The sequence below is a fragment of the Taudactylus pleione genome, unplaced genomic scaffold (genome assembly GCF_031769625.1).
Source record: "Taudactylus pleione unplaced genomic scaffold, aTauple2 ptg001915l, whole genome shotgun sequence".
Taxonomy (NCBI): domain Eukaryota; kingdom Metazoa; phylum Chordata; class Amphibia; order Anura; family Myobatrachidae; genus Taudactylus; species Taudactylus pleione.
This window is the reverse complement of record NW_028286312.1, coordinates 295,758-320,155: the sequence shown is the minus strand read 5'-3', so window position 1 is coordinate 320,155 and position 24,398 is coordinate 295,758. Positions and strand designations below refer to the sequence as shown.

The window sequence follows — 24,398 nt, the reverse complement described above, 5'->3', positions numbered from 1 at the left end:
CAATATGTGATGTATGTTGTGGCTAAATCACTCCCAGATTAGATAACAGGCACCTGGAAGGTTTTTGATTCAGACCCGATCGCTTCGAGCGTACGCTCGCTCGATGCGTATGCAAATATTTCAAAGTGACGCGGCAGGGAGCGATCGCTCGCCAAGGCATAAGCATGCCCATCTCACCTGGACGAGTGTTCGCTTTGTGTAAGCAGACTCCCCTTAGCGAATGCAGAGATGCCCACTGCCCCACGTCATCTCCTGGAAGTTTATGAAAACATTGGTACATCGACCACTATCAGATGTGAACGCAGTGCTTGTGGTAGCTTTATTCTACAGCAAGCATTGCGAGGAAAACAGAGGAAAAAAATGGCTGGTGACGTGTACTATGACGCTGCCTGTTAATTATGCACGCCTCTAAAACGGCGTTGAAGCACTCAGGCACGCCTGCGGTCGCACCTCCACTCCCCCGTTTTTACTGGACTGCCCCTGTCACCACCCACAAACGGCCTCTCCTGTCACTCACTCTGCTGGGCTGGCTTTGCTGTACGAGCGAGGGATCAGCGAACGCACTGTGTAGTTTGCGCACGCGCACTGTGATCCATACGCATGCACAGATTAGCAACCATCCCCAATAGCGAGCGCACTGCGGATAGCGTCCGGGTCTGAATCAGGCCCTCTGACCACCAACAGTGGTATCTAACATGCAGCAGCAGAATGTTATTCTGGAACATCAAATTTATCTCCTCCTTTATCAATCAGCAGTGAGCACAGAACTTTGCAGAACTCGGGAACTGGTAAAAATGATCACATTTCTCTCTGGAGCAGCACGATGGCCCAGGCGACTGAGTGATGTGTAATGGAGGACAAGAGGCTAATGATTAAAAAGATGAATCTTTGGGCCTGATTCAGACCCACTCGCGAGCGGCTGTCCGCTCGCAAGTGGGTCGATGTTATGCACTGAGCATGCGCACGACGGAGGGAGCTCCGTCGTGCGCATGCGCCAGACGCGACGAGCGAAGGAAAGTCCTTCGCTCGTTGTGTCCGATCAAAGGGGGCGTGCTGTCAATGTTGATTGACAGCACGCCCCCTTTGGTGGGCGTGCCGGGGGCGTGCCTCCCTGACGGGGGCGTTCCCATGGGAACGCCTCCCGTCAGAAGCCGGCCCACTGACATCACTAGTGATGTCAGTGGGAGTGATTTTGGCTCTGATAGAGCCAAAATCACTCCGGAGCTTGCGGTTGAAAACCTCAACCGCAGGCTCCGGCTCGCAATTTCGATGGTCGCGATGGTCTCGACCATCGCGGCCATCAAAATGCACGCTCGTATAGCCTGTGGGTGGTGACCCACAGCTATACGAGCGTCCAGGAGGACGCTCCATGAAAATGGAGCCCGGCCCTCATTCAGAGCGTGCGCTCTGCTCAGAGCGTACGGCTCTGAATGAGGGCCTTTATCTTTAAAAATAATAAATAAGGTCCATAATTATAATGTGCTGTAAGTAATAATGAAACCAACCTATTGTTTACCCAGAAATCCATATTACATGTCAGATTTTCGTTGGTCATATTGCCAATAGAGACACAGAGCCAGTCACATACAAACTATGGGGGTCATTCAGACCCACTCGCAAGCGGCAGTACGCTCACAAGTTTGTCGATGTTCCCCACTACGCGTGCGCACGACGGAGGGAGTTCCGTCGTGCGAATGCGCGAGACCCGGACTGCGACAGCCAAGCTGTCGCTCCGGGTCTCGCACCAAAGGGGGCGTGCTGTCGATGTTGATTGACAGCACGCCCCCTTTGGTGGGCGTGCCTGCCAGACGGAGGCGTTCCCATAGTGATGTCAGTGGGAGTGATTTTGGCTCTGATAGAGCCAACATCACTCCAGGGCTTGTGGCAGGGAGACCCTACCGCAGGGTCTCCATCGCAAGTCCGATGATCGCGATGGTCAAGACCATTGCGACCATCTTTTCGGACGCTCGTATATGCTGTGGGTGGTGACCCACAGCTATACGAGCGTCCAGGAGGACGCTCCATTTTAATGGAGGAGGGCCCTGATTCAGAGCGAGCGCTCTGGTCAGAGCGTCCGGCTCTGAATCAGGCCCTATGTTCTATTGCTTTGTAAGTTCTAATAAACTACACACAAACAGTCTCTAGTGCAGGGGTAGGCAATGTGTGGCACTCCAGCTGCTGTGGAACTACACATCCCAGCATGCTCTTACAAAGTTTTGCTGTTAGGGCATGCCAAAACTGTGGCAGGGCATGCTGATACATGTAGTTCCACAACAGCTAGCGTGATGCCCATTGCCTACCTTTGATCAGTGTTTTCAATTATCTTCCAGCAAATTCAGAGACTTTTCACTGGCTAATTTGAAAACTTTGAATTGTGAGAGAATTTTGCTCATCTCTACAAAGTATGGAAAGATGCAATAATGCAAAAGATTCACAACAGTTCTGCTTAGTCTATGGTGCATGACGGTAACATTTATAAAGCCCTGTCTTGTTCAGTCTTAATACTTATATTAATAAGAATAAAAAAAAGACTTAGGCCCTCATTCAGAGCCGTACGCTCTGAGCAGAGCGCACGCTCTGAATCAGGGCCCACCTCCATTAATATGGAGCGTCCTCCTGGACGCTCGTATAGCTGTGGGTCACCACCCACAGCATATACGAGCGTGCAGGATGATGGTCGCGATGGTCTTGACCATCGCGACCATCGAAACTGCGAGCAGAAGCCTGCGGTTGAGTTTTTCAACCGCAAGGCCAGGAGTGATTTTGGCTCTATCAGAGCCAAAATCACTCACACTGACATCACTAGTGATGTCAGTGGGGCCGGCTTCGGACGGTAGGCATTCCCTTGGGAACGCCTCCGTCTGGCAGGCACGCCCCCGGCACGCCCACCAAAGGGGGCGTGCTGTCAGTCAACATCGACAGCACGCCCCCTTTGATGAGACACTACGAGCGAAGGAAAGTCCTTCGCTCGTCGCGTCTCGCGCATGCGCACGACGGAGCTCCCTCCGTCGTGCGCATGCGCAGTGCAGACCATCGACCCACTTGCGAGCGGACAGCCGCTCGCGAGTGGGTCTGAATGAGGGCCTTATTCACTTATTCAGTAACATTTGTTTGCTACATTCTTATAGAAATAATTGTAAATCGCATTATAGATTTTTATTTCCTTTTAAAAGTAATGACATTTGTATACACAAAAGGTAATTGCCTCTCAGTGATTGAGTGAGGCGGGGACATAAACAAAGACACAATCTATGTCACTGACATAAGGCAGGGTTCCATAAAACACATAAACAGTCCAGAAAATAGTGCATTATCTAAAAGTGTCATTGCAGAATACAAATGGCATAAAGGCAGCTGCATATTGACCACATAATGCACGTCTCTGTATTACAAGACTCTGAGTGAACTCTCCGCTGACTCCCAGGACTTTTCTATTGTTCTTCAAACTATATGACTACAGAAATGAACTCTCTGCTGTAAAACCCCGCACCAATGCCTGGTGGTCAGAATTAGAGGAGGAGATTCTGTCTCAAAGGGTCCTATTGTAATTAAGATGATCGGCACAAATAACGAGAGAACACTAGCTATTTTATTCTGCCAAAGAAATATTAACATAATTTATATATAGTAGTGTAGAGCTGCCAATATCTGACGTTAGACTTCGTTATATAAGGCACCATCAAACATTTTCAGTAAATACTGATGCCCTGCTCAATTCATACGCTGATTTTTCAGCAAAGCAATTGGGAAACGTAATAGGTTCCGATTCTGCAAAAATTTCCCAATTTCGGGAATTAAGGCCCTCATTCAGAGCCGTTCGCTATTTGCGGTCGTTCGTTCAAAAACAAGGGGTGGCTATTCAAATGAACCGTTCGCACATTGCAGTCTGTTCACACCTCTAAGTCTGAACGAGCGAGCAAAACATACGCTCGTTTATTTGATAAAAACACCCCCTGGCGGCTCGCATCCTACGTCATGTCCGCTATTTATTAGATTAATCGAGTACATCGAACAGCGTATGAACTGCTCGCTATTCTTGTGGTTGGTTTTTTCAACCGCTATTTTGCGAGCAGTTCTGAGTTAAAAAAAAACAAGTTACGTGGTCAATGACGCTGCTCTATTAATTATGCACACCCATAAAACACCCGCTTTGACCTTTAAGCACGCCTGCGTTCGAATTCCACTACCCCATTTTCAAGCACCTTCCCCTGTTACCACCCACATACGCCTCATTCTGTCACTCAAAATAGCAGGCATTCGCTATATAGCGTACAAACGATTTTCGGCCGCACTGACTGGTTCGCGCATGCGTACTAAAAACCGTACGCATGCACAGATGTGCGAACATCGCTCGGAACGAGCGTACTGCCGCTAACGAACGGCTCTGAATGAGGGCCTAAGCCGGCTGCAATTTTATCTTTAATTATGTTTTAAAAATGGCTGGTGTAATAGCTACAAATCTGGGATTTTACATTTCCCCTGTAAAGGCCCCCATACATCAGAGATTGATTGCAGCAATCGTGCAATTTGCAATCGATTGTGTATAAAAATCTTTCCCTTTTTCAATCGATTGTGGCAATTCTGCAATCTGCAATCGATTGAAAAAGGGAAAGATTTTTATACACAATCGATTGCAAATTGCACGATTGCTGCAATCAATCTCTGATGTATGGGGGCCTTAACTGTATACTAATCAAGACCCTGTTCAGAAGAGCTAACAATCATCCACTAGTAAGGAAGCAACAGATACAGCAGCAATGCTTCCAGGTACCCAACAATGTAAGTGTTATACCACTGTTCTCTGCCAATGCCAGGGTTACATGCATTATACTTTGTATATACATTGTATTATGTCCTCCCTCCACTCGTATGTGATGAGGAAAGAATGGTGGGGTAAGGTATGTGCCAGGGGAGAGTGGGAAAGAGAATGTGTCCTCCACAATCTCCTTTTGTCCCATATTCTTCCCCTTGTCCCATGTGCCCTGTGTGCCTCTCCCATAACACAAAACTCACGTTTGTACCTACAGTAGGGTCTCACCTCTGTTGCTTCATGTGGGGTGGAGCGATGTGCTGATCTCTAGTACAGGGCTGAAACCACAAGAGGGTGCTGAATTTGAGGGGCGCCAAAATGATTGGAGACAATAAACGGGAAACCCATCATGAGTCGGAGGCATGCCGTGCTGTGGGTAAACTTTAGAGTGTAGGCCAGGGCCGGATTAAGGGGGGGGGGTACCCCTGTGCCCCCGTCTCTCAGGGAACCCCCTGGCCGGAGCTCCCCCGGCCATTCTTTAGCTGATGTCCGGTCTGGTGATTGTGACCAGGCTCTGTGCCTGTGTTGCTAGACTAATCAGCAGGGCGCAGGCATAGAGGGACCAGGATCACCCTGCACAATAAAGTTTCTTTTGTTCCTATCTGCGATGTGCACGTGACTTCATGATGTCACACGTGCTGAAGAACAGTGTGTGAGGAGCCTACCCCCGCCACTGCCTTAATGACGAGCAATGAGAAGATCCGCGTAAGTGATGGTGGGGAGAGGGGTAACACAAACGCAGGCTGCTGCTGTTGTAAAACTATAGGGGGGGAGACAAATGTTGCTGCGGGGGGACTGCTCGGGAACCAAATTACTGCTTTGCCCCAGGTGACAAAAATACTAGTTTCGGCCCAGCCTAGTGACTTCCATTGGTGATATCACATACACTATGAAAAGACCACCCACATCATGGAGCTGTAGCGTGAGCTGTGTTGTGCAGTACTATGAACCTTCCTTCATTGAACGCCATCGCCAAGGCCATACCTAGGGGTGTGCAAGTGGTGCTGTTGACCAGGGCGCAGGGCCCTGGAGGCGGGGCACCAGCACTGGCCCAAGGTTTGTAGAGAATCTGGAACTGCATGCACACTCCAGCTTGTAGAGCTTCTGAGAGCATCGTTTGGACACTCCGGGCAGTGCTCTACTTCCTGGTGCTGGTGGCCCTGCCCCCGCGTGGGAGGGGGGGGGGGAACCAGAACAGGGTGACACAGTAGTGATGGCCTCCCACCTACTTTTGTAGAAATGAAGGATCGGGGCCATTCATCATAAAGGTAACACAGATATCTCCTGCTTAGCTTTCAGCACCGATCTGTCCTGCTGTCCCCATACACTACAATGGGAACCTAATTCATACAAATACAATATTTTCGGAGCTTGACTGTGGGACCACTAGCCATCTTCAGATCCCCCCGTTACTTCCCTATGCGAAGGTTGTGAAGAGGAATCCAATTTAAATTGAAGTTGTTTCTTTTTTTTAATTTAATCTTATGATAGGACTTGAAATTCAATTTGTGTGAATTTGCTAATGGAAAGCTAAATGGGATGTAGTTTGGAAGCCGGCAGTCTAAATCCCGACCGCCGGCTTCCAGACATTCTAATCCCGGCGTGGTACTAATGACAGGCGTCTAAATCTAGACGCCTGTCATTAACCAGATGCCGAAAGACCGACGCCCGGCATCCCGATCGAAGGGATGCTGGGCGCGGACAGCCACGGAGGGGAGGGTTAGGTTTAAGGCTCCCAGAGGGGACTTAGGGTTAGGCACCCCCCTGGGAGGTTAGGGTTAGGCTAGGGGAAGGGGGGGTTAGGGTTAGGCACCCCCGAGGGGAAGTTAGGGTTAGGCACCTCCCTGGGGGACTTAGGTTTAGGCGGTAGGGAAGGGGGGGTTAGGTTTAGGCGCTTAGAGGGGGGATTAGGGTTAGGCACTTGAGGGGGAGGTTAGGGTTAGGCACCCCTAAGGGAGGGTTAGGGGGAGGGGGGAATTAGGTTAGCGACACTTACCTTAGAGACGATCAGGATTTTCACCCTTGCCGGGCTGCCGCTGTCGGGGTAATACCTACTACACCCAGCTAGTACTAAAGATAGGCGTCTAAATACTAACGCCTATCTTTAGCCCGACGACGGAATCCCGACAGGCGGCTTCCCGAACAAAGGTAAGCAGGGCTAGCATTAGCCGGAAGGGAGGGGTGGGTTAGGGTAAGGCACCCCCCGGGTAGGTTAGGGTTAGGCTAGGGGAAGGAGGGGTTAGGGTTGGGCACCACTGGGGGGGTGGATGCCATTTTCCCGGAGAGCTGCGCATGAAGCCAGAATCTACAGCGCTCAGTGCTGCTGAGCCGCTGTCAGAGAGGAGGGGGCCCAAATTGGATTTCATACCCGTCCCAGTGGCGGATCTGAGGGGTACTGATGACCATCCACTGGTGATTAGGGTACGCACACCCCTTGATCCATAAGGGGTCTTTTATTTCTTTCCTCTAAATGCATTGCATTCTTTGTGAATGCTGATGACATCAGTACCTGCGTACTTTTATACAGAAAAAAATTATAAGGGTTTATAAAGAACAGAATTTTATGTTAGAATTTTAATCCTGTCGCAGTTATTTCTTTTGTTGTTTGTAAACCAAAAGCTTTCAATTGTTTTGATGCCAACATGTTGACATCTCATATTTACCGTCACAAAGCAGAAGGCTTTTTAAATAATCTCCAGTCCCATTGAAACCAGTTACGGTTGTCTTCGCTGTGTGATAGAGAAGTCCAGGTTTGCAGGATGTAAGATTATTTTTAGAATGTTTGTGTAAAGATGAAAATTATGTCATTGTTACCGTATCCTCTATCAGCTTTGTACAGTGCTCCTATAATGTTATAGTTGTATAAATCGATAATAATAACTGTAATAATAACAACAGTTCTATAATAATAGCACACTGTCAAAGTATAAGCATGCATCATCTCTTCCTATAAGAGTTCAGAGATTGTAACAATGGGCCGGCTGATAGCACAGTGGTCAGCATTGCTACCTCACAGCACTGGTGTTAAGGGTTCGATTGCAACCAGGAACATATCTGCATGGAGTTTGTATGTTCTGCCAATGTTTGCCTAGATTTTCTCCCACTCTTCATATATATATACAGGTGAAATGACCCATGTGTGGTAGGGAATATAGATTGTAAGCTTCGTTGGGACAGGGACTGTTGTTAACTATTAAGTGGGTGGTCTCTGTAAAGCAATTCAAAATATGTAGGTACTATATATGTAATTAATAAGGTGTCCTCACATGGCAGACCGGCTATAAGGATTCTATTTATCAGTTTAGGGCTAAGTCTGGCAGTGTCAAAGCAAGGATTCTACCTTAGGTACAAATTTACTTAAACAGTAGTACTGTACAGGTGTATGTCAGAGTCACAGGTACAGATACATAAATACTAGTACAGGTGTATGTCAGAGTCACAGGTACAGATACATAAATACTAGTACAGGTGTATGTCAGAGTCACAGGTACAGATACATAAATACTAGTACAGGTGTATGTCAGAGTCACAGGTACAGATACATAAATACTAGTACAGGTGGCTGTCAGAGTCACAGGTACAGATACATAAATACTAGTACAAATGTATGTCAGAGTCACAGGTACAGATACATAAATACTAGTACAGGTGTATGTCAGAGTCACAGGTACAGATACATAAATACTAGTACAGGTGTATGTCAGAGTCACAGGTACAGATACATAAATACTAGTACAGGTGTATGTCAGAGTCACAGGTACAGATACATAAATACTATTACAGGTGTATGTCAGAGTCACAGGTACAGATACATAAATGGTTGTACAGGTGTTTATCAGAGTCACAGGTACAGATACATAAATGGTAGTACAGGTGTATGTCAGAGTCACAGGTACAGATACATAAATACTATTACAGGTGTATGTCAGAGTCACAGGTACAGATACCTAAATGGTAATACAGGTGTTTATCAGAGTCACAGGTACAGATACATAAATACTAGTACAGGTGTTTATCAGAGTCACAGGTACAGATACATAAATACTAGTACAGGTGTATGTCACAGGTACAGATCAGAGTCACAGGTACAGATACATAAATACTAGTACAGGTGTATGTCACAGGTACAGATCAGAGTCACAGGTACAGATACATAAATACTAGTACAGGTGTATGTCACAGGTACAGATACATAAATGGTAGTACAGGTGGATGTCGGAGTCACAGGTACAGATACATAAATGGTAGTACAGGTGGATGTCGGAGTCACAGGTACAGATACCTAAATGGTAGTACAGGTTTATGTCAGAGCCACAGGTACAGATACATAAATGGCAGTACAGGTGGCTGTCAGAGTCACAGGTACAGATACATACTGTAAATACTAGTACAGGTGTATGTGAGAGTCACAGGTAGAGATACATAAATATTAGTACAGGTGTATGTCACAGGTACAGATCAGAGTCACAGGTACAGATAAATAAATACTAGTACAGGTGGATGTCGGAGTCACAGGTACAGATACATAAATGGTAATACAGGTGTATGCCAGAGTCACAGGTACAGATACATAAATGGTAATACAGGTGTATGCCAGAGTCACAGGTACAGATACATAAATACTAGTACAGGTGTATGTCAGAGTCACTGGCACATATACATAAAAGATAGAGTGGAGATCGGGGTCACAGGTACAGGTACAGATACATACAAGATAGCACAGTGGGGTCAAATTCACAGGTACAATATATCAACTGTAGTAGAGGTGGAGATCAGGATCACAAACACAGATACATCAAGGGTAGTACAGGTGGATGTCAGAGTTACAGACACAGATACATAAATTGTAATACAGATGGAAATGAAGCTCACAGGTATAGATACATAAATACTAGTACAGGTGTATGTGAGAGTCACAGGTACAGATTAGGGATGAGCGGGTTCGGTTCCCTGAGAACCGAACCCACCCGAACTTCGGGGATCCGGGGCGATCCGAGCCCAAGCTCGGATCTCCCTGTCTGCCCCGGATCCCTCTCCCGAGGCAAAACCTTCGAGATCTGCTGTCGGATCTCGAGGTTTTGCCTCGAGCGGCCATTTTAAAAAAAATGCCTTTGCTTTTAATGGGCAAAGTGCTGATTGGCTGACAGAGCCGTCTGTCATGGCTCTCAGCCAATCAGCACAATCAGCATTATGGTGCTCATTTGCATGTAGCACGGACTCGTGAGGTCCGTGCTACATGCATCTGTGTGATTGACACAGAGCACTGACGGGTCCGTGAGACCCGTCTGTGCTGCTGTGGTAAAAAAAAAAAAAAAAACCTGTGTAAAAAAAGAAAAAAATGGCGTGCCCCCCCCCCCAAAAAAAGAGCAACCAGCCCCCGGGCATTAGTGACCCAGTGCTGGGTGTGCTTAAATACAGGGGACAAACGATGTAGGGGTCCCCTGTACTTAAGCAGAACCAGCACCGGGCTAGTCAGAACCAGCGCTGGTTGCCAAAATACGGGGGACAAACGACGTAGGGGTCCCCCGTATTCTGCGCAACCAGCTCTGGGCTCTGATCCGGTCCTGGTTCTGGAAATACAGGGGAAAAAAATTAGTAGGGTTCCCCTGTATGTTCCAGAACCAGCACTGGACTTTTTCCTAGCGGGGGCTGATGCCACAGCCAGGGGAGCCCTTTCGCCGGGTGCCCCAGCCGCAGCATCAGCCCTGACCGCTAGTCAGCCCAGGCCGGGGATCCCTGGAGAGCTGGGGACCCCCCCAATAAAGGGGTCACCCTCTCCATTAGTAGGGGAACCCTACTAATTTTTTTCCCCTGTATTTCCAGAACCAGGACCGGATCAGAGCCCAGAGCTGGTTGCGCAGAATACGGGGGACCCCTACGTCGTTTGTCCCCCATATTTTGGCAACCAGCGCTGGTTCTGACTAGTCCGGTGCTGGTTGTGCTTAAGTACAGGGGACCCCTACGTCATTTGTCCCCTTTATTTAAGCACACCCAGCACTGGGTTACTAATGCCCGGGGCTGGTTGCTCTTTTTTGGGGGGGTGCACGCCATTTTTTTCTTTTTTTACACAGGTTTTTTTTTTTTTTTTTACCACAGCAGCACAGACGGGTCTCACGGACCTGTCATTGCTCTGTGCCAATCACACAGATGCATGTAGCACGGATCTCCCGGGTTCGTGCTACATGCAAATGGGCACCATAACGCTGATTGGCTTCCTGTCTGCCACTGCAGTGCCACTCCTAGATGGGCCACGTGTTTGTGCCGCCCCCTTGTGTCGCTTAGCATAGTCATCCAGCTACCTCGGTCCAACCTTTTGGCCTAAAAACAATATTGTGAGGTGTGAGGTGTTCAGAATAGAGTGGAAATGAGTGGAAATTAATGTTATTGGGGTTATTAATAGCGTAGGAACAAAAAAAGGCCCATTTTATGTGATTTTAGCGTTTTTCTTTATTTTTTAAGAAAAAATCCAGATCCAAAACACAAAACCCAGAACCCAAAACACGGAAGGGTGGTTTTGGCAAAACCAATCCAGATCCAAAACACGAAGAAAGATCCAGATCCAAAACACAAAACACGAAAAGTTGCTGGTGCACACCCCTAGTACAGATTAGGGGTGTGCACCGGACACTTTTCGTGTTTTGTGTTTTGGTTTTGGATCTGGATCTTTCTTCGTGTTTTGGATCTGGATTGGTTTTGCCAAAACCACCCTTCCGTGTTTTGGGTTCTGGGTTTTGTGTTTTGGATCTGGATTTTTTCTTAAAAAATAAAAAAAAATGCTAAAATCACATAAATGGGCCTTTTTTTGTTCCTACGCTATTAATAACCCCAATAACATTAATTTCCACTCATTTCCACTCTATTCTGAACACCTCACACCTCACAATATTGTTTTTAGGCCAAAAGGTTGTACCGAGGAAGCTGGATGACTATGCTAAGCGACACAAGGGGGCGGCACAAACACGTGGCCCATCTAGGAGTGGCACTGCAGTGGCAGACAGGAAGCCAATCAGCGTTATGGTGCCCATTTGCATGTAGCACGAACCCGGGAGATCCGTGCTACATGCATCTGTGTGATTGGCACAGAGCAATGACAGGTCCGTGAGACCCGTCTGTGCTGCTGTGGTAAAAAAAAAAAAAAAAACCTGTGTAAAAAAAGAAAAAAATGGCGTGCACCCCCCCAAAAAAGAGCAACCAGCCCCGTGCATTAGTAACCCAGTGCTGGGTGTGCTTAAATACAGGGGACAAACGACGTAGGGGTCCCCTGTACTTAAGCACAACCAGCACCGGGCTAGTCAGAACCAGCGCTGGTTGCCAAAATACGGGGGACAAACGACGTAGGGGTCCCCTGTATTCTGCGCAACCAGCTCTGGGCTCTGATCCGGTCCTGGTTCTGGAAATATAGGGGACAAAAAATGAGTAGGGTTCCCCTGTATGTTCCAGAACCAGCACTGGACTTTTTCTAGCGGGGGGCTGATGCCACAGCCAGGGGAGCCCTTTCACCGGGCCCCCCAGCCGCAGCATCAACCCTGACCGCTAGTCAGCCCAGGCCGGGGATCCCTGGAGAGCTGGGGACCCCCCCAATAAAGGGGTCACCCTCTCCAGGGCACCCCAGGCCCAGGCTGATAGCCCGGGGCTATCCCCGCCACCCCTGGTGGTGGTGGGTGGCGGGTTGATTGTGTGGTGTGGTGTAAATAAAGAATATCAAACATTGTCTTTACAAGTAGAACTGCAAGTCCCAGCTAGCCTGCCCCGCATGCTGGTACTTGGAGAACCACAAGTACCAGCATGCAGGGCATTAAGGGCCCACTAGTACCTGTAGTTCACCTGTAAAAAAAATGTTTAAAAAAACACAGGACACACACACCGTGACAGTATAAGTTTATTAAACATACATACACACACACACATGTACACATACTCACCTATGTAACCTGTAGCATCTGTCCACTTGTCCGGTAAAGTATCCCTAGGGGACCTGTGATAAAAAACATACTCACCATCTCCTATGCGAGGTTCTGTCCTCTTCGTTCCAAAGTAGGCATCCCCGGACTTGGCAAAAAAAAAAACGAAAACGCGATCCACGAACTTAGTACCGTTCTATAGAACGGTACTTCCCGAATGAGAGCTTAGCGGCGGGGTATCACCATGGAAACCCCGCTGCTAAGCGTTCATTGGCTGAGAGAGGTCATCTCCCGTCTCTCAGCCAATGAACGGCTCCCTCCATTGTAGTCAATGGTGGGAACCGCAGGGTAAACTTTAATAACCTTGCTGCTCCCAGCATTGACTACAATGGAGGGAGCCGTTCATTGGCTGAGAGAGACGGGAGATGGCCTCTCTCAGCCAATGAACGCTTAGCAGCGGGGTTTCCATGGTGATACCCCGCCGCTAAGCTCTCATTCGGGAAGTACCGTTCTATAGAACGGTACTAAGTTCGTGGATCGCGTTTTCGTTTTTTTTTTTTTGCCAAGTCCGGGGATGCCTACTTTGGAACGAAGAGGACAGAACCTCGCATAGGAGATGGTGAGTATGTTTTTTTTCACAGGTCCCCTATGGATACTTTACCGGACAAGTGGACCGATGCTACAGGGTTACATAGGTGAGTATGTGTACATGTGTGTGTGTGTGTGTGTGTATGTATGTTTAATAAACTTATACTGTCACGGTGTGTGTGTCCTGTGTTTTTTTTAAACATTTTTTTACAGGTGAACTACAGGTACTAGTGGGCCCTTAATGCCCTGCATGCTGGTACTTGTGGTTCTCCAAGTACCAGCATGCGGGGCAGGCTTGCTGGGACTTGCAGTTCTACTTGTAAAGACAATGTTTGATATTCTTTATTTACACCACACCACACAATCAACCCGCCACCCACCACCACCAGGGGTGGCGGGGATAGCCCCGGGCTATCAGCATGGGCCTGGGGAGCCCTGGAGAGGGTGACCCCTTTATTGGGGGGGTCCCCAGCTCTCCAGGGATCCCCGGCCTGGGCTGACTAGCGGTCAGGGCTGATGCTGCGGCTGGGGGGCCCGGTGAAAGGGCTCCCCTGGCTGTGGCATCAGCCCCCCGCTAGAAAAAGTCCAGTGCTGGTTCTGGAACATACAGGGGAACCCTACTCATTTTTTTCCCCTGTATTTCCAGAACCAGGACCGGATCAGAGCCCAGAGCTGGTTGCGCAGAATACGGGGGACCCCTACGTCGTTTGTCCCCCGTATTTTGGCAACCAGCTCTGGTTCTGACTAGCCCAGTGCCGGTTGTGTTTAAGTACAGGGGACCCCTATGTCGTTTGTCCCCTGTATTTAAGCACACCCAGCACTGGGTCACTAATGCCCGGGGCTGGTTGCTCTTTTTTTGGGGGGGGGCACGCCATTTTTTTCTCTTTTTACACAGGTTTTTTTTTTTTTTTTTTACCACAGCAGCACAGACGGGTCTCACGGACCCGTTAGTGCTCTGTGTCAATGACACAGATGCAAGTAGCACGGATCTCCTGGTCCGTGCGTGCATCTGTGTCATTGAAATACACAGCAGCACAGACGGGTCTCACTGACCCATCTGTGCTCTGTGTCACTGTCAATCACACAGATGCATGTAGCACGGATCTCACGAGTCCGTGCTACATGCAAATGAGCACCATAATGCTGATTGGCTGAGAGCCGTGACAGACGGCTCTGTCAGCCAATCAGCACTTTGCCCATTAAAGGCAAAGGCATTTTTTTTAAAATGGCCGCTCGAGGCAAAACCTCGAGATCCGACAGCAGATCTCGAGGTTTTGCCTCGGGAGAGGGATCCGGGGCAGACAGGGAGATCCGAGCTTGGGCTCGGATCGCCCCGGATCCCCGAAGTTCGGGTGGGTTCGGTTCTCAGGGAACCGAACCCGCTCATCCCTAGTACAGATACATAAATACTAGTACAGGTGTATGTGAGAGTCACAGGTACAGATACATGATGTCTCTCGCATAGTGCAGAGCGGGCCGGGGGGAGCAGACAGCGGCGGTCGCGGCAGGAGCGGGGATTCAGGTAACTTGTGTGTGTGTGTGTGTGTAAGGGGGCATGGGAATTGGCACAGCATAGGGGGGGTGCGTTACTGGGGACACTGTATAGGGGGGTGGCCGCTACTAGGAGCACTGTATAGGAGGGTCCGCTACTGGGGGCACTGTATAGGGGGGGTGGCCGCTACTGGGGGCACTGTATAGGGGGGACTACTACTGGGGACACTGTATAGGGGGGACTACTATTGGCGGCAATGCATAGGGGGGACTACTACTGGGGGCAATGCATGGGGGGACTACTACTGGGGCAATGCCTAGGGGGGACTACTACTGGGGGCAAAGCATAGGGGGACTACTACTGGGGGCACTGCATAGGGGGGATTACTACTGGGGCAATGCATAGGGGGGACTACTACTGGGAGCACTGCATAGGGGGGACTACTGGGGGCACTGCATAGGGGGGACTACTACTGGGGCACTGCATAGGGGGGACTACTAATTGGGGCAATGGGTAGGTGGATTACTACTGGGGGCAATGCATAGGGGGACCACTTCTGGGGGCACTGCATAGGGTGGCCACTACTGGGGGCACTGTATATGAGGCACTACTGGGGCCACTGCATAGGGGGACCAGTACTGGGGGCACTGCATAGGGGGGCACAAAGCATATTCTTGCACCTGGGCCCACCACTCTCTAGTTCCGCCACTGGTACAGGTGGATGTCAGAGTCACAGACCCAGATGCATAAATTGTAGTACAAATGGAAATTAAGCTCAAAAGGTACAGATACATAAATACTAGTACAGGTGTATGTCAGAGTCACAGGTACTGATCAGAGTCACAAATACAGATCATAAATGGTAATACAGGTGGCTGTCAGAGTCACAGGTACAGATACATAAATACTAGTACAGGTGTATGTCAGAGTCACAGGTACTGATCAGAGTCACAAATACAGATCATAAATGGTAATACAGGTGGCTGTCAGAGTCACAGGTACAGATACATAAATACTAGTACAGGTGTATGTCAGAGTCACTGGCACAGATACATAAAAGATAAATAGTAGTACAGCTGGAGGCCAGGGTCACAGGTACATAAATAGTAGTACAGGTGGAGGACAGGGTCACAGATACATAAATGGTAGTACAGGTGGAGGTCAGAGTCACAGATACATAAATGGTGGTACAGGTGGAGGTCAGGGCCATAGGTACATAAATGGTGGTACAGGTGGAGGTCAGGGTCACAGATACATAAATGGTAGTACAGCTGGAGGCCAGGGTCACAGATACATAAATAGTAGTACAGGTGGAGGTCAGGGTCACAGATACATAAATGGTGGTACAGGCGGAGGTCAGGGTCACAGATACATAAATGGTGGTACAGGCGGAGGTCAGGGTCACAGATACATAAATGGTGGTACAGGTGGAGGTCAGGGTCACAGATACATAAATAATAGTACAGTGGGAGGACAGAGTCACAGATACATAAATGGTGGTACAGGTGGAGGTCAGGGTCACAGGTACATAAATGGTAGTACAGGTGGAGGTCAGGGTCACAGGTACATAAATGGTAGTACAGGTGGAGGTCAGGGTCACAGATACATAAATAGTAGTACAGGTGGAGGTCAGGGTCACAGATACATAAATGGTAGTACAGGTGGAGGTCAGGGTCACAGATACAGAAATGGTGGTACAGGTGGAGGTCAGGGTCACAGGTACATAAATGGTAGTACAGGTGGAGTTCAGGGTCACAGATACATAAATGGTGGTACAGGTGGAGGTCAGGATCACAGATACATAAATGGTGGTACAGGTGGAGGCCAGGGTCACAGATACAGAACTGGTAGTACAGGTGGAGGTCAGGGTCACAGATACATAAATGGTGGTACAGGTGGAGGTCAGGCTCACAGATACATAAATTGTGGTACAGGTGGAGGCCAGGGTCACTGGTACAGTTACATAAATGGTGGTACAGGTGGAGGTCAGGGTCACAGATACATAAATGGTGGTACAGGTGGAGGTCAGGGTCACAGATACATACATGGTGGTACAGGTGGAGGTCAGGCTCACAGATACATAAATTGTGGTACAGGTGGAGGCCAGGGTCACTGGTACAGTTACATAAATGGTGGTACAGGTGGAGGTCAGGGTCACAGATACATAAATGGTGGTACAGGTGGAGGCCAGGGTCACAGATACATAAATGGTAGTACAGGTGGAGGTCAGGGTCACAGATACATAAATGGTGGTACAGGTGGAGGTCAGGGTCACAGATACATAAATGGTGGTACAGGTGGAGGCCAGGGTCACAGATAGATAAATGGTAGTACAGGTGGAGGTCAGGGTCACAGATACATAAATGGTGGTACAGGTGGAGGTCAGGGTCACAGATACATAAATGGTAGTACAGGTGGAGGTCAGGGTCACAGATACATAAATGGTAGTACAGGGGGAGGTCAGGGTCACAGATACATAAATGGTGGTACAGGCGGAGGTCAGGGTCACAGATACATAAATGGTGGTACAGGTGGAGGTCAGGGTCACAGATACATAAATGGTGGTACAGGTGGAGGTCAGGGTCACAGATACATAAATGGTGGTACAGGGGGAGGTCAGGGTCACAGATACATAAATGGTGGTACAGGCGGAGGTCAGGGTCACAGATACATAAATGGTGGTACAGTCGGAGGTCAGGGCCACAGACACATACATGGTACAGGCAATGGTGGTTAACAGGTAGGATCAGACACAACAACCAGAATGATGGAACAAAAGAAGACCTAATACTCTGGCACCAGGTGCACTGAGCAGGTGTTAAATAGGAATTTGTGGCTGTATTTGACGCCAGCTGTCTGGTGCAAATTTAAAACAGCAGAAGTGCAACATGCCTGCCCCTGGTTAGAACTACAAAAACCAGGAGAGAGCAAGGACCAGAGAGCTAGCATGGGAGGAGTTCATGGTGGATGTCAGAGTCACTGGCACAGATACATAAAAGATAAATAGTAGTACAGCTGGAGGCCAGGGTCACAGGTACATAAATAGTAGTACAGGTGGAGGACAGGGTCACAGATACATAAATGGTAGTACAGGTGGAGGTCAGAGTCACAGATACATAAATGGTGGTACAGGTGGAGGTCAGGGCCATAGGTACATAAATGGTGGTACAGGTGGAGGTCAGGGTCACAGATACATAAATGGTAGTACAGCTGGAGGCCAGGGTCACAGATACATAAATAGTAGTACAGGTGGAGGTCAGGGTCACAGATACATAAATGGTGGTACAGGCGGAGGTCAGGGTCACAGATACATAAATGGTGGTACAGGTGGAGGTCAGGCTCACAGATACATAAATTGTGGTACAGGTGGAGGCCAGGGTCACTGGTACAGTTACATAAATGGTGGTACAGGTGGAGGTCAGGGTCACAGATACATAAATGGTGGTACAGGTGGAGGTCAGGGTCACAGATACATACATGGTGGTACAGGTGGAGGTCAGGCTCACAGATACATAAATTGTGGTACAGGTGGAGGCCAGGGTCACTGGTACAGTTACATAAATGGTGGTACAGGTGGAGGTCAGGGTCACAGATACATAAATGGTGGTACAGGTGGAGGCCAGGGTCACAGATACATAAATGGTAGTACAGGTGGAGGTCAGGGTCACAGATACATAAATGGTGGTACAGGTGGAGGTCAGGGTCACAGATACATAAATGGTGGTACAGGTGGAGGCCAGGGTCACAGATAGATAAATGGTAGTACAGGTGGAGGTCAGGGTCACAGATACATAAATGGTGGTACAGGTGGAGGTCAGGGTCACAGATACATAAATGGTAGTACAGGTGGAGGTCAGGGTCACAGATACATAAATGGTAGTACAGGGGGAGGTCAGGGTCACAGATACATAAATGGTGGTACAGGCGGAGGTCAGGGTCACAGATACATAAATGGTGGTACAGGTGGAGGTCAGGGTCACAGATACATAAATGGTGGTACAGGTGGAGGTCAGGGTCACAGATACATAAATGGTGGTACAGGGGGAGGTCAGGGTCACAGATACATAAATGGTGGTACAGGCGGAGGTCAGGGTCACAGATACATAAATGGTGGTACAGTCGGAGGTCAGGGCCACAGACACATACATGGTACAGGCAATGGTGGTTAACAGGTAGGATCAGACACAACAACCAGAATGATGGAACAAAAGAAGACCTAATACTCTGGCACCAGGTGCACTGAGCAGGTGTTAAATAGGAATTTGTGGCTGTATTTGACGCCAGCTGTCTGGTGCAAATTTAAAACAGCAGAAGTGCAACATGCCTGCCCCTGGTTAGAACTACAAAAACCAGGAGAGAGCAAGGACCAGAGAGCTAGCATGGGAGGAGTTCATGGTGGATGGACCATGGACGGAGCAGTGGGACCCATGCAGAGAACGACAGACCCTGAGACCATATTGTTAGACCCAGTAAGAAGGTATTAGGTGCTGATTCCTGACATAAAGGCAGGAATTTTGATGTTATCCAAGGCTGCCTACCCTTAACTGGATAACACTGATTGGTATATTAATGACAGGAGTTATGACATATACACTATAATTTCAAATGCAACATTATGAGGATACAAATGGTGACAAGTATTTGATTAGCTGTATGAGAGAATAGTTAAAAGAAAAATGCAGTACCGCTTGTGACCAGCAGGCCCTTTACTGTGCTGGACAATATAGTACGGTAGTTTATTCTAAGGCAGGATTCATACATACAGTGCAATCTAAACTCCATATATTATTGATGTGTATGTATTACTGGCAAAAGGTATAATCTAGGCATGCTATATAACTCTATAGAATGTCCATCATAAGCCAGTTTGCTAATTTGTAAACTAAAGCTTGAAATTCTAGCCTGACCATAATCCCATGCTCTAAGTAAAATGCTGACATTACTAAAAAAAAATAAAAACACCTGTGATTTTATTGTAAAATGACTGGCCGCTATGCTAAGGAGTATACTGATTATGAGACACAGTGAATACCAATTTTCATGCAAGAAACCTTAATTTTAGCTATATGTCTATGTCATCATCCATAGTACCTAATAACAATCCAGACATTCTATAAATTCCTAAATGTTGTATAGGATTAATGAAGGAATTAAGGAATGACTGAGTTGTACAATTTGCCTACAATGTATATATATTTGTTAAATGCATAATTTTTACATTATATATATATATATATATATATATATATATATATATACATATATATTAATATACTATATAGTCTGCATCTATTACATGAAACCACCCAATGGAAGTCCTGTACTGTCCCCATGTAATATAGAACATATAGTAGTATAGAGGGTAACATGACAGTATACAGTAAAAGAGACAGTACATAATAGCATATTGTATATGCAATGTACATAATGTCTTATAATACTTTACATCTTATTCTAGGATCTGTGCGAAAAACTCCAGTTACCAAACCAGACTCAATAATGCCTCAAACTACTGTATGTGAATCACAGCCAATTATCGTGTTAGTTCCCCTAATTTAACCAATCACAAGGAAGGTTTAAATAGGTTAATTTAATCTGAAATGAAATGGCTTATAGGACATCCTGGTATTTAATGCAGCCCTCCCCCCTCATTGTATTGGGAAGTAATTGCTCTCCTGGCATTAATCACAATTTCTTACCATGACAATGGACAATCAGTGCAAACACACCTTATTAAACTTATTCACTTTTAATCCCTATTTAATGTACTGTAACTCCACTTCCTCTGGTCAGATAGACATAACCCCCATTACATTCCAGCAACGACAGCACATCAGGACTTACAGTACTGTATATGGTTGGTGGGTATTATCTGTCTATTGAAATGTATTCAGCTGTCAGTAGACCAAAAGGGAGTTAACCCATTCATCTTTGCTATAAAGGCTGGAGTTGAAATACTAATAAGTATGAGAATAATAAATATTTACCATTATGTTTTCACAACAACAAAAACAATCACAACAAAGCCAACAACATATAAAAGGTATACAAGCAAGAATGATAGGATGTAAATTGTCCTCTAATAGACTGTAAATGTGTGATAAATACATTATTCTATGGTCTGGGTGGGAAGTATAACAGTGTTATACACTTTTATTGAGTGATGCTGAATGGGCCCTTTAGTGTGAAGGATGATTTTTGTTACAATGTTAAACAATGCTGTGATATAACAGCTGCAAAAGAGTAAAACAGAATGCAAAGCAACTGCCTATAACTACTGTATAACATAGAACTGACAATACAGGATCTACTAAAGTCCCTGCTCCTCTGGCACAGGAAACCCAGGTCCATGGACATACAAGGCACATTTCCAGACAAAGGCTTTTTAATAGGACCATATTTTTGCTACAGTAGGTTTCATTTCTGGGTTTAAAATGCATGAAACACAGAGACAATGCATGGAGTCCCTGATTAACCACAGATGCCCTGAGCTGCCTGCATGGAGCAGCCCCAGACTTCACATAAACTTCTCTCACATCAGACAATGAAGGCAAATGATGGAAAAAGTTCTACATTACGTGATCACTTCTCCCCAGGAGTCATACAGGCAGTCTGCAGGGAGATATGAGCGTGTCTCCCATCGCATTATGGAGAAGTAGTCATCAGATCATCATTACCTTGTCTCCTAGCGGTAGTAGTAGTCTTCTTGGAGCACAAAGTAAATCCTATGCAAAGATTCAGCAGCAGCAGGATACGGATCCAGGAGGGATGGCTGTGCAAATCCATCTGCTTTTAAATAAATGTGCAAAATAAAAAATGGTATGGGGGACAATAATTATTTATAGTATATAATGCTGAGTGTCCCCACTCCCCAGCCTCTCTCATCCAGAGGAGTCAGACAGTAGTGGGAGAGGATGGTCTGGAACCCAGTGGGTTTTGCACGTGTGGGAGGGGGAGGCAGCAGCCTAGGAGGGGCTCACACTGAGAACAGCACTTACAAACAGCACAAGAAAGCAATTTACAACGTGTGCCTCTTCTGAGAGCCGCTTCCTCCCCCCCCCAATTTACATCCAAAATTCGCAACCAAACCTCCCCCCCCCCCCCTCCCACTCCTCTAAATGAACTTCCACTGTCCTGGGCTTGTGTCCTCCTTCTCTGAAGCCCCTTCCAGCAGCATAGGAGTGTGCAGCGATAAGCAGATAAATGAGAATTAATCCCCCAGATGGAGGTCTGAGGTTGCTCCAGCCACTCAGACTAATATAGCAACACATAGGGATTAGGGGAGAGGGGGCATGGGCGCAGGGCACAGGCATGATGCCCCTACATGTGGGCACACTGCTGGCACAGGACCCCCGGTCTCTTCTCCTCCAAAGCACTGATGTGGAAGGGATGAGGGTTTCCTTCCCATACTCTCATTCCCGATTATTGGATGTTCTTTATACAGACCAGGGATCTGCTGCTTTGATGGTTAAGGAAATAGATGTAACTGCTCCTGATGTTCCTGAAAGCTGAGGAATGTAACCCCTTAGTGACCACACAAGGTGATTCAGTGCAGGAGCCAGTTTCCCCGAGAATAACTTTTCTGTTCCCATAGTCTACCCTTGTGAGTTATATATTATTATAATTTTTTTTATTGTATTTAGTTTGTTTTATTTGTGGTTTGATTGTTTGTTTTAGGGGGGAGAGGGGATTATGGTGCTGTTTAGTTAAACCCTCCCCCTCCAAAAATAAATAAATAAAATTAATTGTTTTCTTGCACTAAGACTACCCCACAATTTGTTTTCCAAAAAACGTCCTTTACATTTCATGAGTATATGGGGTAAATTTACTAAAGTGAGAGTTTTTAGAAGTGAGTTTTAGAAGAGATGTTGCCCATAGCAACCAATCAGATCCTAGCTATTATCTTCTTGCTAGTTAAATGTTAAATAGACTCTGATTTTTTGCTATGGGCAACATCTCTTCTAAAGGGGCACATCCACTAGACGATCTACTCCCTGTCCAATCTCTAAACGATTTTCCCTTGATTTTTTCCCTTGAAATTTTATCTTTCAGTCTGAACGATTTGCAAACTATCTTTAATAGATCAAGTGAAATTGACCTGAATGTTCAGTCGACTGACGAGACGATCAAACGACCAGCGGGAGCGCGCATCGTTGATTGTTAACGACCAAACGCTGCACGATTTATAAACGATTGAACGATAACGACGTCGTTATCGTTCAATCGCCTGCTAAAATCGTGTAGTGGATGCCCCTCACTTCTAAAAACTCTCACTTCAGTAAATTTACCTCTAACAGGGGTATTCAATTTGAAGCGAAAATTTCAGAATCGGCGATAAATTATCGCTGATGACGTGATTTTCGCCGATTTCAATTATCCCCGTATTCAATTTCAAAGACTTTTCGCAGGTTCAAAAAGTCTTTGAAAAAAAACGGGTATAAAAAAAAAACGTGTTGACACCACAATGTTATGATGTCGACATGGTTGAAATGTTGGCAGGGAACATCTTATTTCACACCTGTTTACATGATGATTGTACAAAGAGCAGGTGAGACGGTCTATAGGTGTTTGGGGGGAGGGGACTATTCTTCTTTAGTTATTTCATTTACTTTACTTTTTCACTAACTTTTTCTTTTCTTCATGAGTAAGGCCGGGTACACATTAGAACGATTTGTATCTCGTCCAACAGCACGACCGGCGGGACGAGATGTCGGTCAGCCATACACACTGAACCATATAGTGCACGATCGCACACTATATCGTCCATGGCTGTATTCAGCTGTATGCTGTCGGCCTCCAAGTCGTTCCATTTGCCTTGCAACATAGCGGATGGGATGATCCTGATGTCAGCGGCAGCACTGGGCTCTTCCAGGTGGTTCAGCTGTGGCCCAGGCCGGGCATGACCTTTACATATGACTGCAACGCGGCAGTGTGACATCATTAGTCACGTCGCCGCACGTCTTCCCTGCCCGGGCGGAAGTGGCTGGATCCCCGGCCGGCCATCAGGTGGTAAGTAGTTGAGGCTGCTGTTAGGGCTGGGGATGGAAAAAGGTGCAGAGGAAAGTGACAGAGGCTGGAAGCAAAGGAAGGTGAAGGGAGCAGAGGAAGATGAAGGAGGCTGTGGGCAGAGGAAGGTGATGGGGGCTGGGGACTGAGGAAGGTGATAAGGGGGCTGGGGCACAAGGTGACGGGTTGGAAGCAGAGGAAGGTGATGGTGCCTGGGGACAGAGGAAGGTGAAGGGGGCTATGGGCAGAGGAAAGATGTGGGCAGGGGGCAGAGGGTGACGGGGTGGATGCAGACAAAGGTGATGGTGCCTGGGGACGGAGGAAGGTTAAAGGGGCAGAGGAAGATGAAGGAGGCTGGGGGCAGAGTCAGGTGCTGGGGGCAGGAGGTGACAGGTTGGAAACAGAGGAAGGTGATGGTGCCTGGGGACGGAGGAAGGTGAAGGGGACAGAGGAAGATGAAGGAGGCTGGGGGCAGAGGAAGGTGCTGGGGGCAGGAGGTGACAGGGGTAGGAAGCAGAGGAAGGTGATGGTGCCTGGGGATGGAGGAAGGTGAAGGGGCAGAGGAAGATGAAGGTGGCTATGGGCAGAGGCAGGTGATGCG

At 47.4% G+C, this 24,398-nt stretch overlaps 1 protein-coding gene across 1 annotated transcript in view; it reads right to left on the bottom strand.

Annotated features, from left to right (window-relative positions):
- The window catches only part of EGFLAM (EGF like, fibronectin type III and laminin G domains), a 212,585-nt gene extending 190,875 nt beyond the window's left edge, over positions 1 to 21,710 (bottom strand). Inside the window, exon 1 of the mRNA XM_088465218.1 lies at positions 21,469 to 21,710. Within this exon, the coding sequence (XP_088321344.1) occupies positions 21,469 to 21,577 (109 nt within the window). The 5' untranslated portion in view covers positions 21,578 to 21,710. The remainder of the gene's footprint in view (positions 1 to 21,468) is intronic.
- Positions 21,711 to 24,398: the final 2,688 nt, after the last annotated feature.